Genomic DNA, 24,487 nt, shown 5'->3' on the forward strand with positions numbered 1-24,487 from the left:
TCTCTCTCTTTCTCTACTTTTTGTAATGTTTTTTGTTCGCTTTTCCGCTCTTCGATTATGACAAGGTAATTCATTGGCCCTAAATCTAAGATTGCTCAAATTAAATTATTATTTTTAGATACCATGCTGCTACAGTTAAATCACTCACGATGATCTTTTGCAATATATAAGCATTAGAACCCATTAGAAATGCATTTGTCGACTACAATGTACTAAGTTTATGTCTTTTGTATCATTCCATCGAAGATTGTAATAAGCATATATTCCTTTAAGATGGTTTCACTATTTTCTCATCTCCATAATGCTTTTGCACCATACTACAAATTCCCGTCGCAACGCGCGGGGAAATCACCTAGTATGTTTAAATAAACGAAGCGCAGGTAATAGCCCATTTGCCCACTTTGACCATTGCCGGAACTATGAAGCCTACAAGATCTTTCAGTGAACCGGTGTGAGTCTAATCTTCAAGATCGATCTGCCAATTTTGCTAGGGCTCCCGCCACCACAGGTTGCCTTCTTGCTCCTGCAGTCCAGCCGTCGGGTGCTAAGAGACTCGACGCGTTTGGTTCCTGCTACCGTAACGTAATGGGCTACGGTATGGGGAAGCGCTGCTTCCCATTTTTCTATATGGAATACTGGCTTTGTTTGGTTGGCGTCCGGTTTCCTAATCACCTTCCACTGGGCTGGTTTCGGCTTTGCGAAGCTGCGTATCAGAAACCGCTGCTACCGGAAACGTAGTACGCGAACCAAACGTAATCTACCCCTGCAAAAAAAAAAAAAAAGAACCAAACGTAATCTACGGTTTAAGAAAGCGTGGGGATCGGAAACCACGCCACTTTCGCCGAACCAAACGCGTTGGACGTGTGTGACAAGGTAGAGCACATGCTGAGACAGGTTTCTTCCGCTAACCCATTGTGGTTGGCGCTCTGTTAATCTTCCCATGAAGCCATGCCATGGAGTCCATCGAGTATTTGTGCATGATGTAGGACTCAATTTCAAAGGTACGCAGGTATACACTACCTCTACTGCTAGCTGGTATAGTGGTACATTCTATTTATTTATTTTTACTTTTTTGCGGGAAGTATAGTGGTACATTTTAAAGCACATGCGACACTTCTAAGCAAACCCATTCGTAGTTTTCTATTTTTAGGACTGCTAATGTGGCAAGGCAGCCCTAAAATAAGCATCTTCGCGTTCATTTTCAAGGAAAAATTTGCAACAAGGAAGAAACACGTGAGAGATCTTTTCAACATAAATACTAGTATCACTGTTGCCGCCTACCTGACTTCACATGATTCGTTGATGGTTTTGTGAGAGTAGAAAAGAATGTCTCACTGGAGCAGCACGCGTTGGAGTACAACTTAATTGGTCTACAGAAGTGTCCCATTCCTGTTGTCTCCCATAATAGCACAAAAGGGGTACCTCGTAACGACAAAACACCAGTATACTCTTTGAGCCAACATTGAACTTGTCACCAAAAAGACCATCATTCCCGGGATCAGACTAACTCTACAACAAATATGATGATCCTGGAGGCTCAAATTTTCCACAAGTCTCTGGACATTGGTAACTAGATCGACACCAATTCCGATGGAGTTGAACTACACCATTTTTTAGCAACGAGTTGAACTACACTTATCCTTATTGTGTTTGCTATCTTGTCGAGGTGACGATGCTTCAACAACCTAGCCATAAACACTTAGGGACTATGAACATGCCAAAATATGTGATGCTTTTAGAACTTGAGAATGTTGTATGCTGCAAATATGAAACGTGTGCAAGGGGTATGCTATTGAATTGAGTGGAGTTCATGTCAAAATTTTGAATCTACATCTGATCGAGACAAACGATTTATTTACTTGCATGTGAGTCGGTGGCATTTATGAGATGTATGCACATCACACTAGTCCGTTTAGTGCAAGACAATGTGATGTCATGGAAATGTCCAACTCTACAGAACGTGTTTGGTTCACATTTATTTGGCATTTTTTCTCCACCATGTCTAAAAACCAGCATTCCCATGACGCTAATGTTTCATGGTCTACCTCTGACTCGGTATCGTTCTGGTTTGCCTCGGACAGCTCTTAAAAGTAGAAACACCCTTTCCCTGATGATAATCAGTGACGGGTACAAAATTAAGTTTGGAACCATCGAAGTTTACGTTGATAAAACTCGATCTCGCTGCAAAGTTTGCGTTGGAACCATCTTAAAACTCATTCTTGCTGCGAAGTTTGTGTTGATGACATGAAAGTAACGGTTCATCGTTATTGTTTAATCATAGTCGAGTTGGTTACATAGTCTCGTGATTATGATTTTGCCCCTAAAATGGAAGTGCTACTTAATAGCCGGCGATGGTACTTGTAGAACTTCGGCTGGAGCACCAAACTTTCTTCTTTTTCAGATTAGAACCAAACAGTATTAATAATGACAGATGGATGGCTCATATTCATCCTGGCCGATCTTAATAAAATTTGAAATATATCTGAAATCAGAAGTTAGAAAAGGCCGACTGTACTCTTAAAACAGACACGTATTTATAAACAGGGGTAGTATTACACATTATGTGAGGTTAATATTGTTAACTCACAAAGTCATTCACCAGACAATCAAAATGTCGAGAGGAATCAATAATATAAGAACCTAAAAATAAATAAGTAGAATGCACGAGCAACAGCTTTGCCAGTAATTCCAGGCATCAGTTCCCTCTGTTTTTGAACGACGAGAACGAGAAGAACGATCGGGGTACTGCAACGACAAAGTAAAACAGAGCATAAGTGAAACGGCGAAAGAAACAAGCCGTGGCTATGGCGATGGTATGATGTGTGCCAAGTTTGTATCAGCGGAACCTCTTGGAGATTTTGCAGGCAGGGCCATCTCCTTGAGCTGAGACCTTGCAGGAGACAGCGGCACGAAGCTCTGCAGGGACCGAACTGCACGCGCACGCCGCTCTTGGTGATCAGAAAAATGGCGAACACGTCGGAGGTAGACAATATGCAGAGAGCGCCCAGGAATTACCGTGGGGAGAGACGACATAGCTGCTGTCGAGATCGTCAGAAGCAGCATCCGACCAGCACGCTCTCGGCTTGTTTATCGGATCACCTTGCGCCGGTCCTTGGCTCGCGGGGCCGTCAGCTGCTGGAGGCGCCCCGCGCTCGATGACGACGGCGGCGGCGGCGGCGGGACCGTCAGGGCCGTTGCAGTTCTTCTTGCCAAAGGTGAGGAACCTCTTGAGCCCCGCCACGGTGTCCATCGGCGACTGCGGCATCCCGGCTACGGGGACGGCTTCGCTCCTCGAGGCACAGCATGTGCTCGGGAGGAACACTATGCTCTGGTGCTCGGCCTCCTCCACCTCATCCGCCTCCTCCCGTTTCATCCTCAGCATCGCCGCGTCTGCCTCCAGCAGCTCTTCCGTGGACAGAGCTCCGCCGGAAGGCGGCGGGGTGGGGAGCGGGGAGCCGGCCGCTGAGGTGTCGAGCTCCGATCCATGGGAGAACGACGACTGCACGTTCGAGTACAGGGACCCGGAGCTCTCCTTGACGCTCGTGCCGGTCGCGTCAGATGCTGCTGCCATTGTCTCTGATGATGGCGATGATGCCATGGTCTCCGATGATGGTGATGATGCCATGGTGTCCTCGAAGACCTCAGCGGCTTCCTCGTCCCCAACCTGTTCGTGGTCTCTCTTGACGTACACGTAGCTCGGCTCGGTGTCGGAGTCACCGGTGATCTCCGCGTCGCCAAGCTTGTCACCAGATCGTGCGACCTCGCCGTCGCCATTGCCGTCCGCCTTGTTGTTGGAGTTCTTCGCTTTGGCGTCTGAGTGTTCGGAGCTTTGAACATCGTTGCGGTCGCTGTTTCCTAGCCTGGTCAAGAAATCGACCTGTCCGCGGCCAAGAGCCACCGACGGCGACGACGCGCGCGCGACGCCGTTGCCCGATCTCCTGGTGCGGTGAGGCCCGGGAGAAACGGCGGCCGCCGTCTTGATCTCTGCAAGAACGACCTGCTCGTGGAACCGGCTCCGCGCCGCGGCGATGGCGGCATCGGCGTCGCTTCTCGGCGCCGGAGCCGCGGCCTGCTTCACCTTCACACCACCCGCGCCGCCGTCGTAGCTGGCCCGCGGGGGCTGGAAGCGCGGCGGCCGCGGGCTCTCCCCCTTTACGGAGGATGAGGACGAGGAGGAGACGCTGCCGCGCTCCTCCTTGCTGCTGTCCTTGAGCGAGCTCCTGGTCCGCGACAGCGTCTTGAGCGGCCTCGGCGTCGCGGCGGTGGACGGCGGTGGCATCCTGTTCTCCTTCCGGGGAGTGGTGGGTGGCTCCGGGTGGGACGCTCGGCGGCTGGAGGGTAGCCTCGGGCTTGCCGCCGCCGGTGACGGCGATGCCGTGGCGCTCCTGAGACGTGGGAGCTTCATGGCAGGGATGCATTTTGGCGTGGCAGGGGAGGCTGGCTTCTCGATGCTCCGGGGCTTTTGCTGCACGAAATGAGAGAATTAGACAAGAAAATACAGTATGGCTTCTTAATCTGAAAAAGTGATACTCCCTTTCTCTCAGTTTACAGGGCGTGCGCGTACATCTAGGTTGTCAATTTGACCAACCTAATACAAGTCATATATTACAAAAAATATACCAATATAAACTTTAGATGTTCTATTTTCAAATGATCTATTTTTTGTGTTATATAATTTATATTAGGTTGATAAAATTGACAACCTAGGTATACGCGTAGGACTTGTAAACTGAGACGGAGGTAGTAGAAAACTAGTACTACTACTAGAAGGTGTGTAAATTTTGTCTGAAATCAAATGAAGCAAGATTTATTAAAAAAAATAAGAACAATTACAAACTAAATGGACATAATACGAAAATATAATTTATTATATACTGTATTTAGTAGTACTAATCTGGTATTGTGGTTATTTGTAATTTTTGCTGCAAACTTGGTCAAAGTTTGCATTGTTTGACTTCAGACAAATTTTATTGGCTTTATTTTCAAGTACGGGGGAAGTGCAAGTCCATGAGCATCAGAACTAATTGGTGAAAATAACCTCCAATGAATTTAAAGTTTAAACCTAGTAGAAAACCTCCACATGCAATATTTCGCTTATGTGTTTGCAACATTCTCCCTTTGTTAAAATTGGCTGCAACACTGAGCTCTAACTCGAGCTAGAGCTCCATCATATGGCCATGGCAGCTATTCACGCCAGGGATTTTGTTAGTAGCCATGGCCATGAGCTCTCCTGGAGGGGTCAGCTACGCCGCATCTTTTTCATGCCTCTCCTTGGTTTCTTAAATTTTGATTACATCAGAAAGCAAAGGCATGCACATCTACACGAGAACGGCATTTTCGAGCTCGGCCTTCATGTAGGCCGGGTTTTTTTAATTCAAAATTCATACTTTTTGGTTTCAAAAAATTCTGCAAAAAATTGTACAAGTATAGAAGCATGTGATGTGTATGTGTGTAAATTTTCAGGATGAAATACCTTGAGATGCGATCTGTGCAAAAAGAACAAATTCATGAACTTTTGGGATGAATAGTATCATGTTTTCAAAAGCCATAGATTTGTCTGTTTTGCACAGCCCTCATTTCAACATATTTCATCCTGAAAATTTACGCACATGTGTGTTATGCCTCCATGTATGCCTCTATTTTTTTCGAATCTTCTGAAATGTAAAAATATGAATTTTTTGGAATTTTGAACTTTTTAAAACCCGGCCTCCACGGAGGCCGAGCACCAAAAGCAATTTTCGCACCTACACATGCAATATTTATAGGCATCTCAAGTTTCCAATTACCGGAAATTAACTTTCCCAGAGAGGTACGATGCAACAAGCAAAGGCATGGACACCTACTCTACTGAACCACATAATTCAAAAGCTACCTGATGAAAATTGCCTAGAGCTATCAAATTCCAATGAAATTCTACAAAAGGCAGCCGGTTAAGCCTAATAACAGTCCAGTAACCATATCAAATAACACCTGGCATGTTTCAACAACATTTTTGGTGCCGATGCTTGTCAAATTACTATCACTTTCTTGCCAGATTGTTAGCCACTTAATTGTCAGATCGTTGAAAGTCGGTATACGCACTAAAAGACTTGCTTCATGTTACTTAGGGGTGGGCATAAAAACCGAATACCGAACCGATTTCGAAACAAAAACACCAAAATTTTGTTTTTTATGCAGGCACGGGAGAATTTGGTTTTTAACTGTGCTAACCGAGCTTATATCGGTTGCCGCAAAAAAAACGAGCTTATATCAGATGGTTCGGTTTTCCCACTTGTTAATCGAAAATGAACCGAGTTTACATCAAGTCAAAAGCGCGAAAGAACAGCCCGAACGAGCTTGTCCCGCGCCCAACCTTGCTATGATGAAATAGTTCCGCTCCAAGGCGGCTAGCGTGCATGCAACTCCCCTGGGTCGACCTGACCACCTGCACGCAAGGCCCAAAGTGCATAGTGTTGGCCGTTGTAATGAGTTTGCATGTACATATGGGGTCTACTATGAGTAATGCTAGACCCATGTAAAGTTACTTAAAGATTTTACGTAACAAACAACATGAAAGATTGTGATTAGATGGAAGGGGTTGGGAGGGGCCCACCCATGAGAATCCGGGGGGCGAGAGAGTTTGTTAGGCAGGTTACGTAGCTCTTCCTATCAGCTTTCGTAGGTGTGGGATTATTCGTTTACTATTTAGTACCCCCTTGCCTCGTTACTTGGAATAACCAGAAACCTTGGCTATAGTAGGTGTAAACTGAACAGCGAACTGAATTAGCGGTTAACCGAACTTTTGGTTTCTTAATTTTTGTTGTTCACTGAAATTTAAAAATTACCCCGCTTTTACTTATTGTTAACAAACTTGAATACTCACTCCCTACTCCCTTCCTATGCATAACATCTTTCTCATGTTAATAATTCCGTTAAACTGTAAGTAATCCCCCATAACCCGCAAAAAAAAGCAGTAATCCCCGTAGGTCTAGCATTACTCGACTACAAACAATCATCGTGGCAACTCTTCATTGTTAAGATGGCAACTGTGATGATATATACTCTTGCAACTTTGTGGCAACAAAAAATATCATCAAAACATGTCAAGATGGGGTCTTGTTTTGAATTCCTCGTCGAGATGAACCCACGGGTAAAGCCAGATTGGATCAAATGTTTGTGCAATAATTTTTATTTTTATTTTGAAAAAAAAACAATCAACGGGATGATCTTTGCAAATGATGTGTAAGATTCGTACATGTATGCTTGCGCGTTCTTTATATAGATAGCCAAAATCCCATTGGGATGCCTCTTGCCTCATATAGATTTCCTGAATCAAGAAATATATATCCCGGTTGTTGGTTAAGTGAGGCGTACACATTTTCAAAGATTTTACTTTTAATTTGGTCAGTGAGTAATTAGTTAGTTGTTACCCGCAAAAAAAAAAGTGAGTAATTAGTTGAAGAATATATATCATCCACCCGTGATGCAAAACCCGTGCCCGTGCCCGTGCGTTGGTGACAAGCGTACAGCAACCTCGGACCAGAAAGACCAATGGATACCAAGACATGCGTGCCACGTCTCTCACCCGATGGACCGAAGGACTGCACCACTGACACGATAGCTCAACTAAGCCTATCTTAATTAAGGAATCACAAGAAAGGCACAAAAAGCGTGTCCCACGAACACAAGGATCGGCAGGACAAACACGTCACCAAACAAACAAGGAACGAACGTGAAACTTGCTGCGTCCGCCGGAATGTCGTCGACGCCGAGCAAAAGGATCCAAGAACACTGACTGCTTTTGTCCCAGAGATTGCATGATCAGCTTAGAATTCTTACCATTTCGGAGGCAAAAGCAATGGGTTTTTGAACGTTTCTTATTATTCGGTTTTTAATCCTTCGAACGGAAAAAGGCGATCGGTTTTTCAACTTTTTGTTTTTGGAACACGCACTGGGCGAAAGAGACAAGGAGATCAACACAGTGATAAACTAGGCGTTGGGTTACATGATTCGTTACCTCTCTGGCGGGGCTGGCGGCGGCGGCGAGCCCGTCGCCCGGGCGGTGGCGGCCGCCGTCGAGGCGCGCCCAGAGCGCCTTCACCTCGGCCTCCTTGCGCTCCATGCGCGCGAGCCAGCCCTGGCGCAGCTTCTCGTCCCGCCGCCGCACGTACGCCTCGTACCTCCTCCCCCTCCCCACCTCCTCCTCCTCGTCCTCCTCCTCCTCCTTCTCCCCCGCGCCGTGGCTGCCGTCGTCGGGACGGCGGCGGTCGGACACGGCCGCGGCTGCGGCTGCGGCGGCGTCCCTCCGCTCGGCGAGGCGGCGCTTGTAGCCTTCGAACTGCCGCTCCAGCTCGGCTGCCTGCGCCCACAGCGGGTCCGCGGCGTGCGCGCCGCGCGGGAGCGGCAGCATCGTGGTCGTCGCCATGGGCGCGTCGTTTGCGCTTGCTCGCTTCGATGCGAGGCGCGCGCGCGACTACTACGTATGGTGTGCGACGTGTGGAGGAGCTCTTGCCTCTGGCTGGGGTTTTGACCTGGACGGGGTCGTGTCGTGGCCGCACGGCCGGCCGGCGCGGCAAGGCAACGCAAGATATGTGGCGGCGGGCCGGCGGGCTTTCGCTGCTCGACATATGGCGCGTTTTCTTCCGCTCGGGCCTGCGGCTTCTGGGCGAAATATGGTCCGGGCGGGCTGGGATGTCAGTGGGCTAATGAGGGAAAGCCCATATTTGAGATGGCGGCAAAATGGCACAAGGCGCTGCTTCCTCATAAAAAAAATGCACAAGGCGCTGTGTGTGTGTGTGTGTGTGTTTTCGTCGAAAGGGGATTTATTCAAGCAATAATGGTTTGGTTACAATCTGCCCGAAGACTACTAAGCAAGAAGTCTGGGCTACTAACAATCCAGCTATCAGTACCCTCAAGCGTACAAGCACGCTGAGCACAAAGGTGAGCCGGAAAATTTTGCTCCCTACCAATATGACGAACCAAAAACGAAGAGAAACTAGATACGATATCCTCCACTTCCTTCAAGATAGGCGCTGCAATTGAACGAGAATTGTGGCGCGAATTCCATAGGTTGACAAGCTCCAGGCAGTTAACCTCCAATATCACATGTGAGTATCCACGTAGCTGTGCAAAGATGACCCCTTCACGAAGAGCTAAGAGCTCGGCAACAAAGGGATCCGACACACCTGGTAGAGGCTTACTCCATGTGCCAAGGAACTCAAGATGAGATCGGGCCACACCACTAGCTCCTCCTGCCATGGAGTCCGCAAGAATAGAACCGTCAGTGTTTATGGTGATCCAGCCCGCCTCTGGTGGTTTACAACCCTGTACTCCCTGTGACGCGCGGCCCTTCGGGATGTCGAGGATGGAAAGGGTTTCATGTACCCACTTGATGGCCTGAACCGGGTCAAAGCCATCCCGATCGTGAGTCCATTTGTTGCGCGAAGACCAAATGGAATGCATAATAGTTATGATCTTGCATCTTGCATCCATTGGGAACATTGGGTCCAGCAAGATATCGCGAGCCCAAGTTTGTGGGTGCAGTCTCGGGAGGTGAAGATCAAACCTCTGTTGAGCTGCCATCCAGAAATGTTTTGCATGCACGCATCCAATCAATGCATGCATCAGGTTTTCCTCCATGGCTTGGCAAACGCCACATATGCCAATGGGTTTAATGTGTGTGTACTTCAAGGTAAGGATGCCGCACAAAACCCTCCACCAGAAGACCCTCATTTTCGGTACCACATGCAGCTTCCACAAGGCAGCCCACATCTGTTTATTTGCCGATGAAGATTCTGTAATCGCCCCTTCGTCATGAGCACGAAGCTCGTTTCGAGTCACAAGAGAACGATACGCCGATTTAACAGTGTAGTTGCCCGATTTTTCTAGAGCCCAAGCAAGGCTATCTTCCCCACCATTTGCACTCAGAGGAATGTTGAGGATAGCTTCTGCGTTAGGGTGAAGAAAATTTTGCCAAACTAGCTTGATGTTCCACATGCCTGTATAATCATCTATCAAATCTGAAACATGAGGTAATGGAGCAGAACTTAGGCGTCCCATAGGTTTCAGAGTTGCAGTATTGGGGATCCAAGGATCGGTCCAAGTTGAAGTGCTTGTGTCGTCGCCTATCCTATGGATCAGTCCCTGCTCCAATGCTTCTCTGCCCGCCACAATGGCTTTCCACGTCGCCGATGCCCTCGCCGGGATAGTTGCATGGAGAAAATCCATATCAGGGTAGAACTTCCCCTTCAGCACACGAGCACAAAGGGAATTCGGGTGGGTCAGGAGGTGCCACCCATGCTTGCCAAGCATAGCCAGATTGAATAGTGGGAGGTCTTTGAACCCCATCCCACCCTTGATTTTTGGTGACGCTAGTTTGTCCCAAGACAGTCAGTGGAGAGCCCTTTTACCTATCAAGCTTGACCACCAATACTTTGCCATACAGGATGAAATACCCGTGCAAACCTTTTTTGTTAACTGAAAGCAGCTCATACTATAGGTTGGGATTGATCGGACCACTGATTTCAGCAAAACCTCTCGGCCGGCGCATGCCAGATTTCTTTCGGACCAGCCGCGGACCTTGCTGCGTATTCGTTCATTTATATGCATGAACGTTCCACTAGTAATTCTTCCAATTGCTGTCGGGAGCCCAAAATATCGTTCTGAGAAAGCTTCGATCGAGATCCCAAGAGCTAGCTTCAGGGATTCTCAAAGGGGTGCGCCCGTATTTGCGCTGAAGAAAATAGAACTCTTCTCCTTATTTACCGCCTGGCCGGAGCACTCAGCGTATATTCGAGGAATTTCATTTAGCCTGTCTGCACTTTGGGTCTTTGCACTGATAAAAATGAGACTGTCGTCGGCAAATAACAAGTGATTAACCCACGGTGCATGGATACTCACCCTGATCCCTCTGTCAATGTATGCTCCACCATAGTTATTCAGGAGGGAAGTTAGTCCTTGAGCACAGATGAGAAAGAGATATGGTGAAATAGGGCATCCCTGGCGCAACCCTCTCGAGGGGTTGAAAAAAGGAAGAAGATCACCGTTGACCTTGATCGTGAATCGTACCGAGGTAACGCACTTCATGATCAACCTGATAAAACGATCACCGAAGCCCGGTCTAGTCAACATCGCTTCGAGATAATGCCATTCCACCCTATCATATGCCTTGAGCATGTCAAGTTTAATTGCACAGCATGGGTTGTTTCCCCTTTTCCTCCTCTTGATAGCATGAATGGTCTCGTAAGCCACCAGCACATTATTCGTAATCAAGCGACCCGGGACAAATGCACTTTGTTCTTCTCCAATCACTTCGTCTAGAATAGTCCGGGCCCTATTGGCTACTGCTTCGACAGCAATCTTGTAGAGCACCGGGCATAGCGCAATGGGCCTGTACTGTGAAATTTTCTATGGGTGGCGAACTTTGGGAATCAGCATAATGGATGTATCGTTCAGCCCGAGAGGTAGCTCACCACCATTGAGGAAGCTCAGTACATCCATAGTTACATCCTCCCCAACAACATTCCAATGTCGTTGGTAGAAACCAGTTGTAAAGCCATCGACGCCCGGGGCCTTGGATGACGCCATATCAAAGAGTGCCTTCCTAACATCTTCAGCCACATAGTCCTTCTCGATGAACTCATTCATGGCCTCAGAGACACGAGGTTGCACACATGGGAGAAGTTCTTCCATCGGAAAGTACCCTTGTGATTGGTATAATGCTTGATAAAAGCTCATTATTTCATGTTTTACTTCCCCTGGTTCGCTGCATGTCTGACCGTCCGCTTTCTCCAGGGAAGTTATTCTGTTTATGCGCTTGCGGTGGGCAGCCTGGGCCTGAAAGTATCCAGTGTTCCGGACGCCCTCCTTAAGCCATGTCACACGAGATCGCTGCTTAAGCCATATTTCCTCTTGACGAAGTGCTTCTCGCAGTTGTGATTCCACCGCTTTCTCTTCGTCCGTTGGTCCGCGGCCCAACGAGGTACGTCTTAGGCGATCAAGACGTTGATGAAGCTTGCGTACTTTTTTCGCTAAGTTTCCAAACTCACGCTGGCCCCAAGTGCCCAAGTCGTTTTGGACCACCGAGAGAGCATCAACTAGCCCGTGACTTGCCATAGAAGCCCGTGAAATGCCAGGTTTTATTTGCTTGACTCACGGTTACATCAATGTGGGAACCACTGTAATTTTGCAAAGTTACATTGACATCGCTTGACCAAAATAGGCCAATACCTCCACTAAGCCCGTCACTGTCAACGGCAAAACAACCTGAGAAACCTAAAGAATGCTTCAGTTCGTCAACTCTCTTGACCCTAATCTTCGTCTCCATGACAAACAGTAGGGTGGGCCCTTCTTGCTTCACAAGCTTGCGAAGCTCTCGAACTGTCCAGGGGTTCTCAAGCCCCCGGCAGTTCCAAGACAAAGTGCTCATTGACTCGGGCAGGGTTGACTAGCAGCCGCTGCCGAATTTTCAGATGATGGGGGGTGGGCTTCTTTTTCTTTTGATCCCGCTCGGGAAAGGCCTCCTTGAGGTATCCCATGTCTGTCTCGGTAGGCGTCACCTCCCCGGCGTCCTGGTCCATGTGTGCCTCTCCATGTTCAGTGATGGCGAGCTGTGCAGGTAGCACCTTGCAATAGACTTGAGTGGTCTGAGGCCCTCGTTTGCGCTTGTTCTGATGGTGATTCTTGACAGGTGAGTTAACCTCCGTACCTCTCTGCTGCTTGGTGTTGGACGAGCGTGACTCACGCGTGCTAGGATGTGAATCGGGTCTCCCCTTTGTCGTTCGCGCTCCAGAATTTGCCTTCTTTTTGTACTCTGGCGCCCTGAGGCTAGACTTGAAGGGTAGATCCCCCTTCTCGTCGCGCGTCCCCGGCATAGGGCAGAATAAGTCCGAGTGTCCCAAGCGGCCGCAAGAGAAGCAGAAGTCTGGAATATTTTCATATTGAATGTCATAGCAGTCCGTGCTTTTCCTCTTGGCCGACTCGATCAAGATCCATCTACGTAGGGGTTTCTGCACTGCAATGGTAACTCGGGCTCTAAGAAATCCCCCCACAGGATCAATCTCCACCACGGTGGCCTTATGATCAATCTGCTTTGCAATAGCCAGGCCCCAAGTGTTATTCTTCAAGTTGTAAGGAAGATTGGCAACCCTTGCCCACACCATCAACTGATCGAATTTGAGTTCCGATGGCTGCATGTGTGATTCGAAGTCCTCTAGGATCACTACGTGTTTGCTGATGTGCCACGGGGATCCCTCCCAGATGCGATCCCGATCTCTTTTGGATTCAAACTCCGCAGCGAACATATTTTCCCCCAATGGACGAAAAGCCAAGCCCCTAGGGTTACCCCAAGCTGGACAAAGGGCATTGGATATGGTATTGATGTGGAAAAGATTTCGGTACAGGACCTTGCCCGCCAGTAGCCACTTGGGTGTTGCACCGTCGTCCGTGTCATCGATCAGCGAAGACGTCGCCTCCTCTTCAGATGTATCAAGGGTCTGTTTGGTTCATGACTAACTTTGCCACAACTAAGCTTAGGCAAAGTGTGGATGCCACAAAAAGTGTGGCTAACAAAATGGCCACCACAAGTGTGGCAAGATTCGGCAAGAAGTTGAGTCTATGACATGTGGACCATGTATCTAGAAAAGTGTGGCAATGAACCAAACACTTGCCTAAGATATTGTGGCTTGCCTAAGCGTAGGCGTGGTTGTTGGGGAACGTAGCACAAATTCAAAATTTTCTATGCAACACCAAGATCAATCTATGGAGATTCTAGCAACAAGAGATGGAGAGGATGAGCATCTTCATACCTTTGAAGATCGCTAAGCGGAAGTGTTACAAGAACGCGGTTGATGGAGTCGTACTCGCGGCGATTCAAATCGCAGAAGATCCGATCTAGCGCCGAACGGACGGCGCCTCCACATTCAACACACGTACATCCCGGGGACGTCTCCTCCTTCTTGATCCAGCAAGGGGAGAGGAGAAGTTGAGGGAGAACTCCTACAGCACGACGATGTGGTCGTGGTGGAGCTCGTGGTTCTCCAGCAGGGCTTTGCCAAGCACTACGGAGGAGGAGGAGGTGTTGGAGGAGGGAGAGGGATGCGCCAGGGGAAGGGTGTGGCTGCCCTCCCACCCCCTCACTATATATAGGAGGAAGGGTAGAGGGGGACAGCCCCTCTAGATCCCTTCTAGAGGAGGGGGCGGCGGCCAGGGGAAACCCTAGATGGATTTGGGCACCCCCACCCCCTAGGAGACTCCCCACCCCCAAGCCGGGAGGGGTGTCTGCCCTAGGGAAGGCGCCCCAACCCTTCAGGTTACATGAGATGGGGTGGGAGGGGCGCTCAGCCCCTTAGTGGGCTGATGTGCCCCCTCCCCTTGCCCCATAAGGCCCCCCAACGCTTGCCCGGGCCTCCGAAACCCCTTTCGGACACGCTGGTCGTCACCCGGTACCCCCGGAACAATTCCGGACTCCAATACCCTTCGTCCAATATACCGATCTTCATCTCCGGACCATTCCGGAGTTCCTCGTCACATCCGGGATCTCATCCGGGACTCCGAACAACCTTCGATAACCACATACTGTTTCCCATAACAACTCTAGCGTCACCGAACCTTAAGTGTGTAGACCCTACGGGTTCGGGAACCATGTAGACATGACCGAGACATTCTCCGGCCAATAACCAACAGCAGGATCTGGATACCCATGTTGGCTCCCACATGTTCCATGATGATCTCATCGGATGAACTACGATGTCAAGGATTCAATCAATCCCGTATACAATTCCCTTTGTCAATCGGTATGTTACTTGCCCGAGATTCGATCGTCGGTATCCCAATACCTCATTCAATCTCGTTACCAGCAAGTCACTTTACTCGTTCCGTAATGCATGATCCCATGACTAACTACTTAGTGATACATCTCCAATGTATCTATAATTTTTGATTGTTCCATGCTATTATATTACCCCTTTTGGATGTTTATGGGCTTTACTTTACACATTTATATCATTTTTGGGACTAACCTACTAACCGGAGGCCCATCCCATATTGCTGTTTTTTTTGCCTATTTCAGTATTTCGAAGAAAAGGAATATCAAACGGAGTCCAAACGGAATGAAACCTTCGGGGGCGTGATTTTTGGAATGAACGTGATCCGGAGAGCTTGGAGTGCAAGTTAAGAAGCTCCCGACGACCCCACGAGATAGCCCCCCCCTTAGGGCGTGCCCCCTGTCTTGTGGGCCCCTCGGGCGTCCACCGACGTGCTTCTTCCTCCTATATATACCTACAGACCCCGAAAACATCCAGGAGCACCACGAAACACAATTTCCACCGCTGTAACCTTCTGTATCCGCGAGATCCCATCTTGGAGCCTTCGCCCACACTCTGCCGGAGGGGGAATCAACCACGGAGGGCCTCTACATCAACATCCTTGCCCCTCCGATGAGTTGTGAGTAGTTTACCACAGACCTACGGGTCCATAGTTATTAGCTAGATGGCTTCTTCTCTCTTTTTGGATCTCAATACAATGTTCTCCCCTCTCTTGTGGAGATCTATTCGATGTAATCTCTTTTTGCGGTGTGTTTGTCGAGATCCGATGAATTATGGGTTTATGATCAGATTTATCTATGGATAATAATTGAATCTTCTCTGAATTCTTCTATGTATGATTGATTTATCTTTGCAAGTCTCTTCGAATTATTAGTTTGGTTTGGCCTACTAGATTGGTCTTTCTTGCCATGGGAGAAGTGCTTAGCTTTGGGTTCAATCTTGCGGTATTCTTACCCAGTGACAGAAAGGGTTGCAAGACACGTATTGTATTCTTGCCATCGAGGATAACAAGATGGGGTTTATATCATATTGCATGAGTGTATCCCTCTACATCATGGCATCTTGCTTAATGCGTTGCTCTGTTCTTATGAATTTAATACTCTATATGCAGGCAGGAGTCAGTCGATGTGTGGAGTAATAGTAGTAGATGCAGGCAGGAGTCGGTCTACTTGTTATGGACGTGATGCCTATATACATGATCATGCCTAGATAATCTCATAACTATGCGCTTTTCTATCAATTGCTCGACAGTAATTTTTTCACCCACCGTAATACTTATGCTATCTTGAGAGAAGCCTCTAGTGAAACCTATGGCCCTCGGGTCTATCTCTTATCATATTTGCTTTCAATCTACTTTATTTGCATCTTTACTTTTTGCATCTATATTATAAAATACCAAAAATATATTTATCTTATCATACTATCTCTATCAGATCTCACTTTCGTAAGTGGCCATGAAGGGATTGACAACCCCTTTATTGCGTTGGTTGTGAGCTCTCAGTTTGTTTGTGTAGGTGCATGGGACTTTTGAGGAGCCTCCTACTGGATTGATACCTTGGTTCTCAAAACTGAGGGAAATACTTACGCTACATTTGCTACATCACCCTCTCCTCTTCGGGGAAAACCAACGCTAGCTCAAGACGTAGCACTTAGTCACATTGAGCTCATTATGATGATGCATTACCGAGTGGACCCAGAGATACCTCTCCCTCATACGGAGTGACAAATCCCAATCTAGATTCGTGCCAACCCAACAGACACTTTCGGATATACCTGTAGTGCACCTTTATAGCCACCCAGTTACGTTGTGACGTTTGGTACACCCAAAGCACTCCTACGGTATCCGGGAGTTTCACAATCTCATGGTCTAAGGAAATGATACTTGACATTAGAAAAGCTCTTAGCAAACGAACTATACGATCTTGTGCTATGCTTAGGATTGGGTGTTGTCCATCACACCATTCTCCTAATGATGTGATCCCATTATCAATGACATCCAATGTCCATGGCCAGGAAACCATAACCATCTATTGATCAACGAGCTAGTCAACTAGAGGCTCACTAGGGACATGTTGTGGTCTATGTATTCACACATGTATTACGGTTTCCAGTTAATACAATTATAGCATGAACAATAGACAATTATCATGAACAAGGAAATACAATAATAACCATTTTATTATTGCCTCTAGGGCATATTTTCAACAGTCTCCCACTTGCACTAGAGTCAATAATCTAGTTCACATCACCATGTGATTGTAACGAGTGCAACACCCATTGGGTTTCATCATATCTCGCTTGTGAGAGAGGTTATTAGTCAACGGGTCTGAATCTTTCATATCCGTGTGTGCTTTACAAATCTCTATGTCATCTCCTAGATGCAGCTACCACACGCTATTTGGAGCTATTCCAAATAACTGTTCTACTATACGAATCCGATTTACTACTCAGAATAATCCGGATCAGTGTCAAAGTTTGCATCGGCGTAACCCTTTACGACAAACTCTTTTACCACCTCCATAATCGAGAAAATTCCTTAGTCCACTAGTTACTAAGGATAACTTTGACCGTTGTCCTGTGATCCATTCCTGGATCACTCTTGTACCCCTTGACTGACTCATGGCAAGGCACACTTCAGGTGTGGTACACAGCATAGCATACTGTAGAGCCTACGTCTAAAGCATAGGGGACGACCTTCGTCCTTTCTCTCTCTTCTGTCGTGGTCAGGTCTTGAGTCTTACCCAATACTCACACCTTATAACACAGCCAAGAACTTGTTGGGGAACGTAGTAATTTCAAAAAAAAATCCTACGCACACGCAAGATCATGGTGATGCATAGCAACGAGAGGGGAGAGTGTTGTCCATGTACCCTCGTAGACCGATAGCGGAAGCGTTATAACAACGTGGTTGATGTAGTCGTACGTCTTCACGGACCGACCGATCAAGCACCGAAACTATGGCACCTCCGAGTTCTAGCACACGTTCAGCTCGATGACGATCCCCGGACTCCGATCCAGCAAAGTGTCGGGGAAGAGTTCTGTCAGCACGACGGCGTGGTGACGATCTTTATGTTCTACCGTCGCAGGGCTTCACCTAAGCACGACTACAGTTTTATCGAGGTGGACTATGGTGGAGGGGGGCACCGCACATGGCTAAGAGATCCAAGGGATCAATTGTTGTGTCTATGGGGTACCCCCCTCCTCCGTATATAAAGGAGTGGAGGAGGGGGCCGGCCAAGGGGGTGGCGCGCCCAAGGGGGGGAGTCCAACTCCCACCGGGAGTAGGACTCCCCCTTTTCCTATTAGGAGTAGGAGAGGGAAGGAAGAGGAAGGAGGGAGGAAGGAAAGGGGGGCCGGCCCCCTTCCCAATTCGGATTGGGCTTGGGGGGCGCCCCCTCCCTTGCTCCTTTCCCCTCCTTTCCACTAAGGCCCAATAAGGCCCATATACCTCCCGGGGGGTTCCGATAACCTCCCGGTGATCCGGTATTGTCCCAATCTCACCCGGAAACTTTCCGGTGTCCAAATATAGTCATCCAATATATCGATCTTTATGTCCCGACCATTTCGAGACTCCTCGTCAAGTCCGTGATCATATCCGGGACTCGGAACAACCTTCGGTACATCAAAATATATAAACTCATAATGAAACTGTCATCGTAACGTTAAGCGTGCGGACCCTACGGGTTCGAGAACAATGTAGACATGACCGAGACACGTCTCCGGTCAATAACCAATAGCGGAACCTGGATGCTCATATTGGCTCCCACATATTCTACGAAGATCTTTATCGGTCAGACCGCATAACAACATACGTTGTTCCCTTTGTCATCGGTATGTTACTTTCCCGAGATTCGATCGTCGGTATCTCAATACCTAGTTCAATCTCATTACCGGCAAGTCTCTTTACTCGTTCCGTAATACATTATCTCACAACTAACTCATTAGTTGCAATGCTTGCAAGGCTTAAGTGATGTGCATTACCAAGAGGGCCCAGAGATACCTCTCCGACAATCGGAGTGACAAATCCTAATCTCGAAATACGCCAACCCAACATGTACCTTTGGAGACACCTGTAGAGCTCCTTTATAATCACCCAGTTACGTTGTGACGTTTGGTAGCACACAAAGTGTTCCTCCGGTAAACGGGAGTTGCATGATCTCATAGTCATAGGAACATGTATAAGTCATGAAGAAAGCAATAGCAATATACTAAACGATCGTGTGCTAAGCTAACGGAATGGGTCATGTCAATCACATCATTCTCCTAATGATGTGATCCCGTTAATCAAATGACAACACATGTCTATGGTTAGGAAATATAACCATCTTTGATCAACAAGCTAGTCAAGTAGAGGCATACAAGTGACACTCTGTTTGTCTATGTATTCACACATGTATTATGTTTCCGGTTAATACAATTCTAGCATGAATAATAAACATTTATCATGATATAAGGAAATAAATAATAACTTTATTATTGCCTCTAGGGCATATTTCCTTCAGAACTCCTTCTTTTCCGATCTATTTTGAACTCCTTCAAAATCTTGTCACGGTATGTGTTCATTTGAAAGAACTATTAAGCGTTTTTTATCTATCCTTATAGATCTTGATGCTCAATGTTCAAGTAGCTTAATCTAGGGTGTCCATTGAAAAACACTTTTCAAATAACCCTTTATGCTTTCCAGAAATTCTACATCATTTCCGATCAACAATATGTCAACAATATATACTCATCAGAAATGCTATAGTGCTCCCACTCACTTCTTTGGAAATACAAGTTTCTCATAAACTTTGTATAAACCCAAAATCTTTGATCATCTCATCAAAGCGTATATTCCAACTCCGAGATGCTTACTCCAGTCCTTAGAAGGATTGCTGGAGCTTTGCATACTTGTTAGCATCTTTCAGGATTGACAAAACCTTCTGGTTGTATCACATACAACCTTTCCTCAAGAATATTGTCGAGGAAACAATGTTTTGACATCCTATCTGCAAGATTTCATAAATCATGCAGTAATTGCTAATATAATTCCAACAGACACTTAGCATCGCTACGAGTGAGAAAGTCTCATCGTAGTCAACTCCTTGAACTTGTCAGAAAACATCTTAGCGACAAGTTGAGCTTTCTTAATGGTGACACTTACCATCATTGTCCATCTTCCCTTTTAAAATCCATCCGTACCCAACAGCCTTACGACCATCAAGTAGTTCTTCCAAAGTCTACACTTTGTTTTATACATGGATCCTCTCTCGGATTTTATGGCCTTGAGCCATTTGTCAGAATCCGGGCCCACCATCGCTTCTCCACAGCTCGTAGGTTCATTGTTGTCTAGCAACATGACCTCCAAGACAGGATTACGTACCACTCTGAAGTAGTACGCATCCTTGTCGACCTACGAGGTTTGGTAGTGACTTGATCCAAAGTTTCATGATCACTATCACCAGCTTCCACTTCAATTGGTGTAGGCGCCACAGGAACAACTTCCTGTGCCCTGCTACACACTAGTTGTAGGTGACGGTTCAAAAACCATATCAAGTCCCCACCATCCTCCCACTCAATTCTTTTGAGAGAAACTTTTCCTCGAGAAAGGACCCGTTTCTAGAAACAATCACTTTTGCTTCCGGATCTGAAATAGGAGGTATACCCAACTGCTTTGGGTGTCCTATGAAGATGTATTTATCCGCTTTGGGTTCGAGCTTATCAGGATGAAACTTTTTCACATAAGCGTTGTAGCCCCAAACTTTCAAGAAACGACACCTTAGGTTTCTCTAAACCATAGTTCATACGGTGTCATCTCAACGGAATTACATGGCGCCCTATTTAAAGTGAATGTGGTTGTCTCTAATGCCTAACCCATAAACGATAGTGGTAATTCGATAAGAAACATCATGGTATGCACCATATCCAATAGGGTGCAGCTATGATGTTCGGACACCGTCACACTATGGTGTTTCAGACGGTATTAGTTGTGAAACGATTTCCATAATGTCTTAATTGTGTGCCAAACTTGTAACTCAGATATTCATCTCCATGATCATATCATAGACATTTTTATCCTCTTGTCACGACGACCTTCAACTTCACTCTGAAATTACTTGAACCTTTCAATAATTCAGACTTGTGTTTCATCAAGTAAATATACTCAGAATCTACTCAACTCATCTGTGAAGCAAGAGTATAACGATATTCACTGCGTGCCTCAGCACTCATTGGATTGCACACATCAAATGTATTACTTCCAATAAGTTGCTCTCTTGTTCCATCTCACTGAAAACGAGGCCTTTCAGTCATCTTGCCCATGTGGTATGATTTGCATGTCTCAAGTGATTCAAAATCAGGTGAGTCCAAATGATCCATCTGCATGGAGTTTCTTCATGCGTATATACCAATAGACATGGTTCGCATGCCTCAATCTTTTCAAAAACGAGTGAGTCCAAAGATCCATCAACATGGAGCTTCTTCATGCATTTTATACCAATATGACTCAAATGGCAGTGCCACAAGTATGTGGTACTATCATTACTATCTTATATCTTTTGGCATGAACATGTGTATCACTACGATCGAGATTCAATAACCCATTCATTTTAGGTGCAAGACCATTGAAGGTATTATTCAAATAAACAGAGTAACCATTATTCTCCTTAAATGAATAACCGTATTGCGATAGACATAATCCAATCATGTCTATGCTCAACGCAAACACCAAATAACAATTATTTAGGTTTAACACCGATCCCGATGGTAGAGGGAGTGTGCGATGTTTGATCACATCAACCTTGGAAATACTTCCAACACGTATCGTCACCTCGCCTTTAGCTAGTCTCCGTTTATTCTGTAGCCTTTTATTTCAAGTTACTAACACTTAGCAACCGAACCGGTGTCTATTACCATGGTGCTACTAGGAGTACTAGTAGAGTACACATTAATATAATGTGTATCCAATATACTTCTGTTGACCTTCCTGCCTTCTTATCTACCAAGTATCTAGGGTAATTCTGCTCCAGTGACCGTTCCCCTTATTACAGAAGCACGTAGTCTCGGGTTTGGGTTCAACCTTGGGTTTCTTCACTAGAGTAGCAACTGATTTGTCGTTTCATGAAGTATCCCTTCTTGCCCTTGCCCTTCTTGAAACTAGTAGTTTCACTAACCATCAACAATTGATGCTCCTTCTTGATTTCTACTTTCGCGGTGTCAAACATCGCGAATAGCTCAAGGATCATCATATCTATCCCTAATATGTTATAGTTCATCACGAAGCTCTAGTAGCTTGGTGGCAATGACTTTGGAGAAACATCACTATCTCATCTGGAAGATTAACTCCCACTTGATTCAAGTGATTGTAGTACCCAGACAATCTGAGCACATGCTCAACGATTGAACTTTTCTCCCTTAGTTTGTAGGCTAAGAAACTCGTCGGAGGTCTCATACCTCTTGACGTGGGCACGAGCCTGAAATCCCAATTTCAGCCCTTTGAACATCTCGTATGTTCCGCGACGTTTCAAAATCGTCCGGCGCCACAATTCTAAACCGTTTAACATTACTGAACTATCACGTAGTCATCAAAACGTGTATGTCAGATGTTCGCAATATCCACAGACAACGTTTGAGGTTCAGCACACCGAGCGGTGCATTAAGGACATAAGCCTTTTGTGCAGTAATGAGGACAATCCTCAGTTTACGGACCCAGTCCGCATAATTGCTACTATTAACTTTCAACTAAATTTTCTCTAGGAACATATCTAAAACAGTAGAACTAAAGTGCGAGCTACGACATAATTTGTAAAGACCTTTTGACTATGTTCATGATAATTAAGTTCATCTAATCAAATTATTAATGAACGCCCACTCAGATAGATATCCCTCTAGTCATCTAAGTGATACATGATCCGAGTCAACTAGGCCGTGTCTGATCATCACGTGAGACGGACTAGTCATCATCGGTGAACATCTTCATGTTGATCGTATCTACTATGCGACTCATGTTCGACCTTTCAGTCTCTTGTGTTTCGAGGCCATGTTTGTACATGCTAGGCTCGTCAAGTCAACCTAAGTGTTTTGCATGTGTAAATCTGGCTTACACCCGTTGTACGTGAATGTTAGAATCTATCACACCCGATCATCACGTGGTGCTTCGAAACAACAAACTTTCACAACGGTACACAGTTAGGGGGAACACTTTCTTGAAATTTTAGTGAGGGATCATCTTATTTATGCTACCGTCGTTCTAAGCAAATAAGATGTAAACATGACAAACATCACATGCAAATCATAAAGTGACATGATATGGCCAATATCATCTTGCGCCTTTGATCTCCATCTTTGAGGTGCGGCATGATCACCTTCGTCACCGGCATGACACCATAATCTCCATCATCGTGTCTTCATGAAGTTGTCTCGCCAACTATTACTTCTACTACTATGGCTAACGGTTAGCAATAAGGTAAAGTATTACATGGTGTTTTTAATGACACGGAGGTCATACAATAAATTAAGACAACTCTTATGGCTCCTGCCGCTTGTCATACTCATCGACATGCAAGTCGTGATTCCTATTACAAGAACAAGATCAATCTCATACATCACATATCATTCATCACATTCTTTTGGCCATATCACATCACATAGCATACCCTGCAAAAACAAGTTAGTCGTCCTCTAATTGTTGTTGCATGTCTCACGTGGCTGCTACGGGTTTCTAGCAAGAACGTTTCTTACCTACGCAAAGCCACAACGATGATATGCCAATTGCTAATTACCCTTCATAAGGACCCTTTTCATCGAATCCGATCTGATTAAAGTGGGAGAGACTGGCACCCGCTAGCCACCTTATGCAACAAGTGCATGTCAGTCGGTGGAACCTGTCTCTGTAAGTGTACGTGTAAGGTCGGTCTGGGCCGCTTCATCACACAATACCGTTGAAACAAGATAGGACTAGTGACGGTAAGCATATTGAACAAATCATCGCCCACAACTACTTTGTGTTCTACTCGTGCATAGAATCTACGCATAGACCTAGCTCATGATGCACTGTTGGGGAACGTAGCACAAATTCAAAATTTTCTACGCAACACCAAGATCAATCTATGGAGATTCTAGCAACAAGAGAGGGAGAGGATGAGCATCTTCATACCTTTGAAGATCGCTAAGCGGAAACGTTACAAGAACGCGGTTGATGGAGTCGTACTCGCGGTGATTCAAATCGCGGAAGATCCGATCTAGCGCCGAATGGACGGCGCCTCCACGTTCAACACACGTACAGCCCGGGGACGTCTCCTCCTTCTTGATCCAGCAAGGGGAGAGGAGAAGTTGAGGGAGAACTCCGACAGCACGACGGCGTGGTGGTGGTGGAGCTCGTGGTTCTCCAGCAGGGCTTCGCCAAGCACTACGGAGGAGGAGGAGGTGTTGGAGGAGGGAGAGGGCTGCGCCAGGGGAAGGGTGTGGCTGCCCTCCGACCCCCTCATTATATATAGGAGGAAGAGGAGAGGAGGACGACCCTCTAGATCCCATCTAGAGGAGGGGGCAGCGGCCAGGGGAAACCCTAGATGGGTTTGGGCGCCCCCACCCCCTAGGAAACTCCCCCCCCCCTCCCCAAGCCGGGAGGGGTGGCTGCCCTAGGGGAGGCGCCCCAACCCTTCAGGTTACGTGAGATGGGGTGGGAGGGGCGCCCAGCCCCTTAGTGGGCT

At 46.7% G+C, this 24,487-nt stretch overlaps 1 protein-coding gene across 1 annotated transcript; it reads right to left on the reverse strand.

The window, feature by feature from the left end:
* Positions 1–2,491: 2,491 nt before the first annotated feature.
* LOC123163133 (serine/arginine repetitive matrix protein 1) lies at positions 2,492–8,561 on the reverse strand. Its single transcript, XM_044580894.1, has 4 exons — positions 7,997–8,561; positions 3,016–4,465; positions 2,847–2,930; positions 2,492–2,745 (listed from the first exon to the last, which is right to left on the reverse strand). Exons 1-4 carry the CDS (start codon positions 8,402–8,404, stop codon positions 2,696–2,698), a joined length of 1,992 nt encoding a protein of 663 aa, XP_044436829.1. The 5' UTR covers positions 8,405–8,561; the 3' UTR covers positions 2,492–2,695.
* Positions 8,562–24,487: the final 15,926 nt, after the last annotated feature.

Source organism: Triticum aestivum, chromosome 7B (assembly GCF_018294505.1).
Source record: "Triticum aestivum cultivar Chinese Spring chromosome 7B, IWGSC CS RefSeq v2.1, whole genome shotgun sequence".
Classification (NCBI taxonomy): domain Eukaryota; kingdom Viridiplantae; phylum Streptophyta; class Magnoliopsida; order Poales; family Poaceae; genus Triticum; species Triticum aestivum.

What these genes read in the sequence shown, in the direction of transcription:
- LOC123163133 (XM_044580894.1), bottom strand. Translation starts at nt 8,404, where the DNA reads ATGGCGACGACCACGATGCTGCCGCTCCCGCGCGGCGCGCACGCCGCG. An exon ending in CCGCCAGCCCCGCCAGAGAG is followed by an intron (nt 4,466 to 7,996) that starts GTAACGAATCAT and finishes CATTTCGTGCAG; the next exon opens with CAAAAGCCCCGGAGCATCGA. An exon ending in CTATGTCGTCTCTCCCCACG is followed by an intron (nt 2,931 to 3,015) that starts GTAATTCCTGGG and finishes GTGCGCGTGCAG; the next exon opens with TTCGGTCCCTGCAGAGCTTC.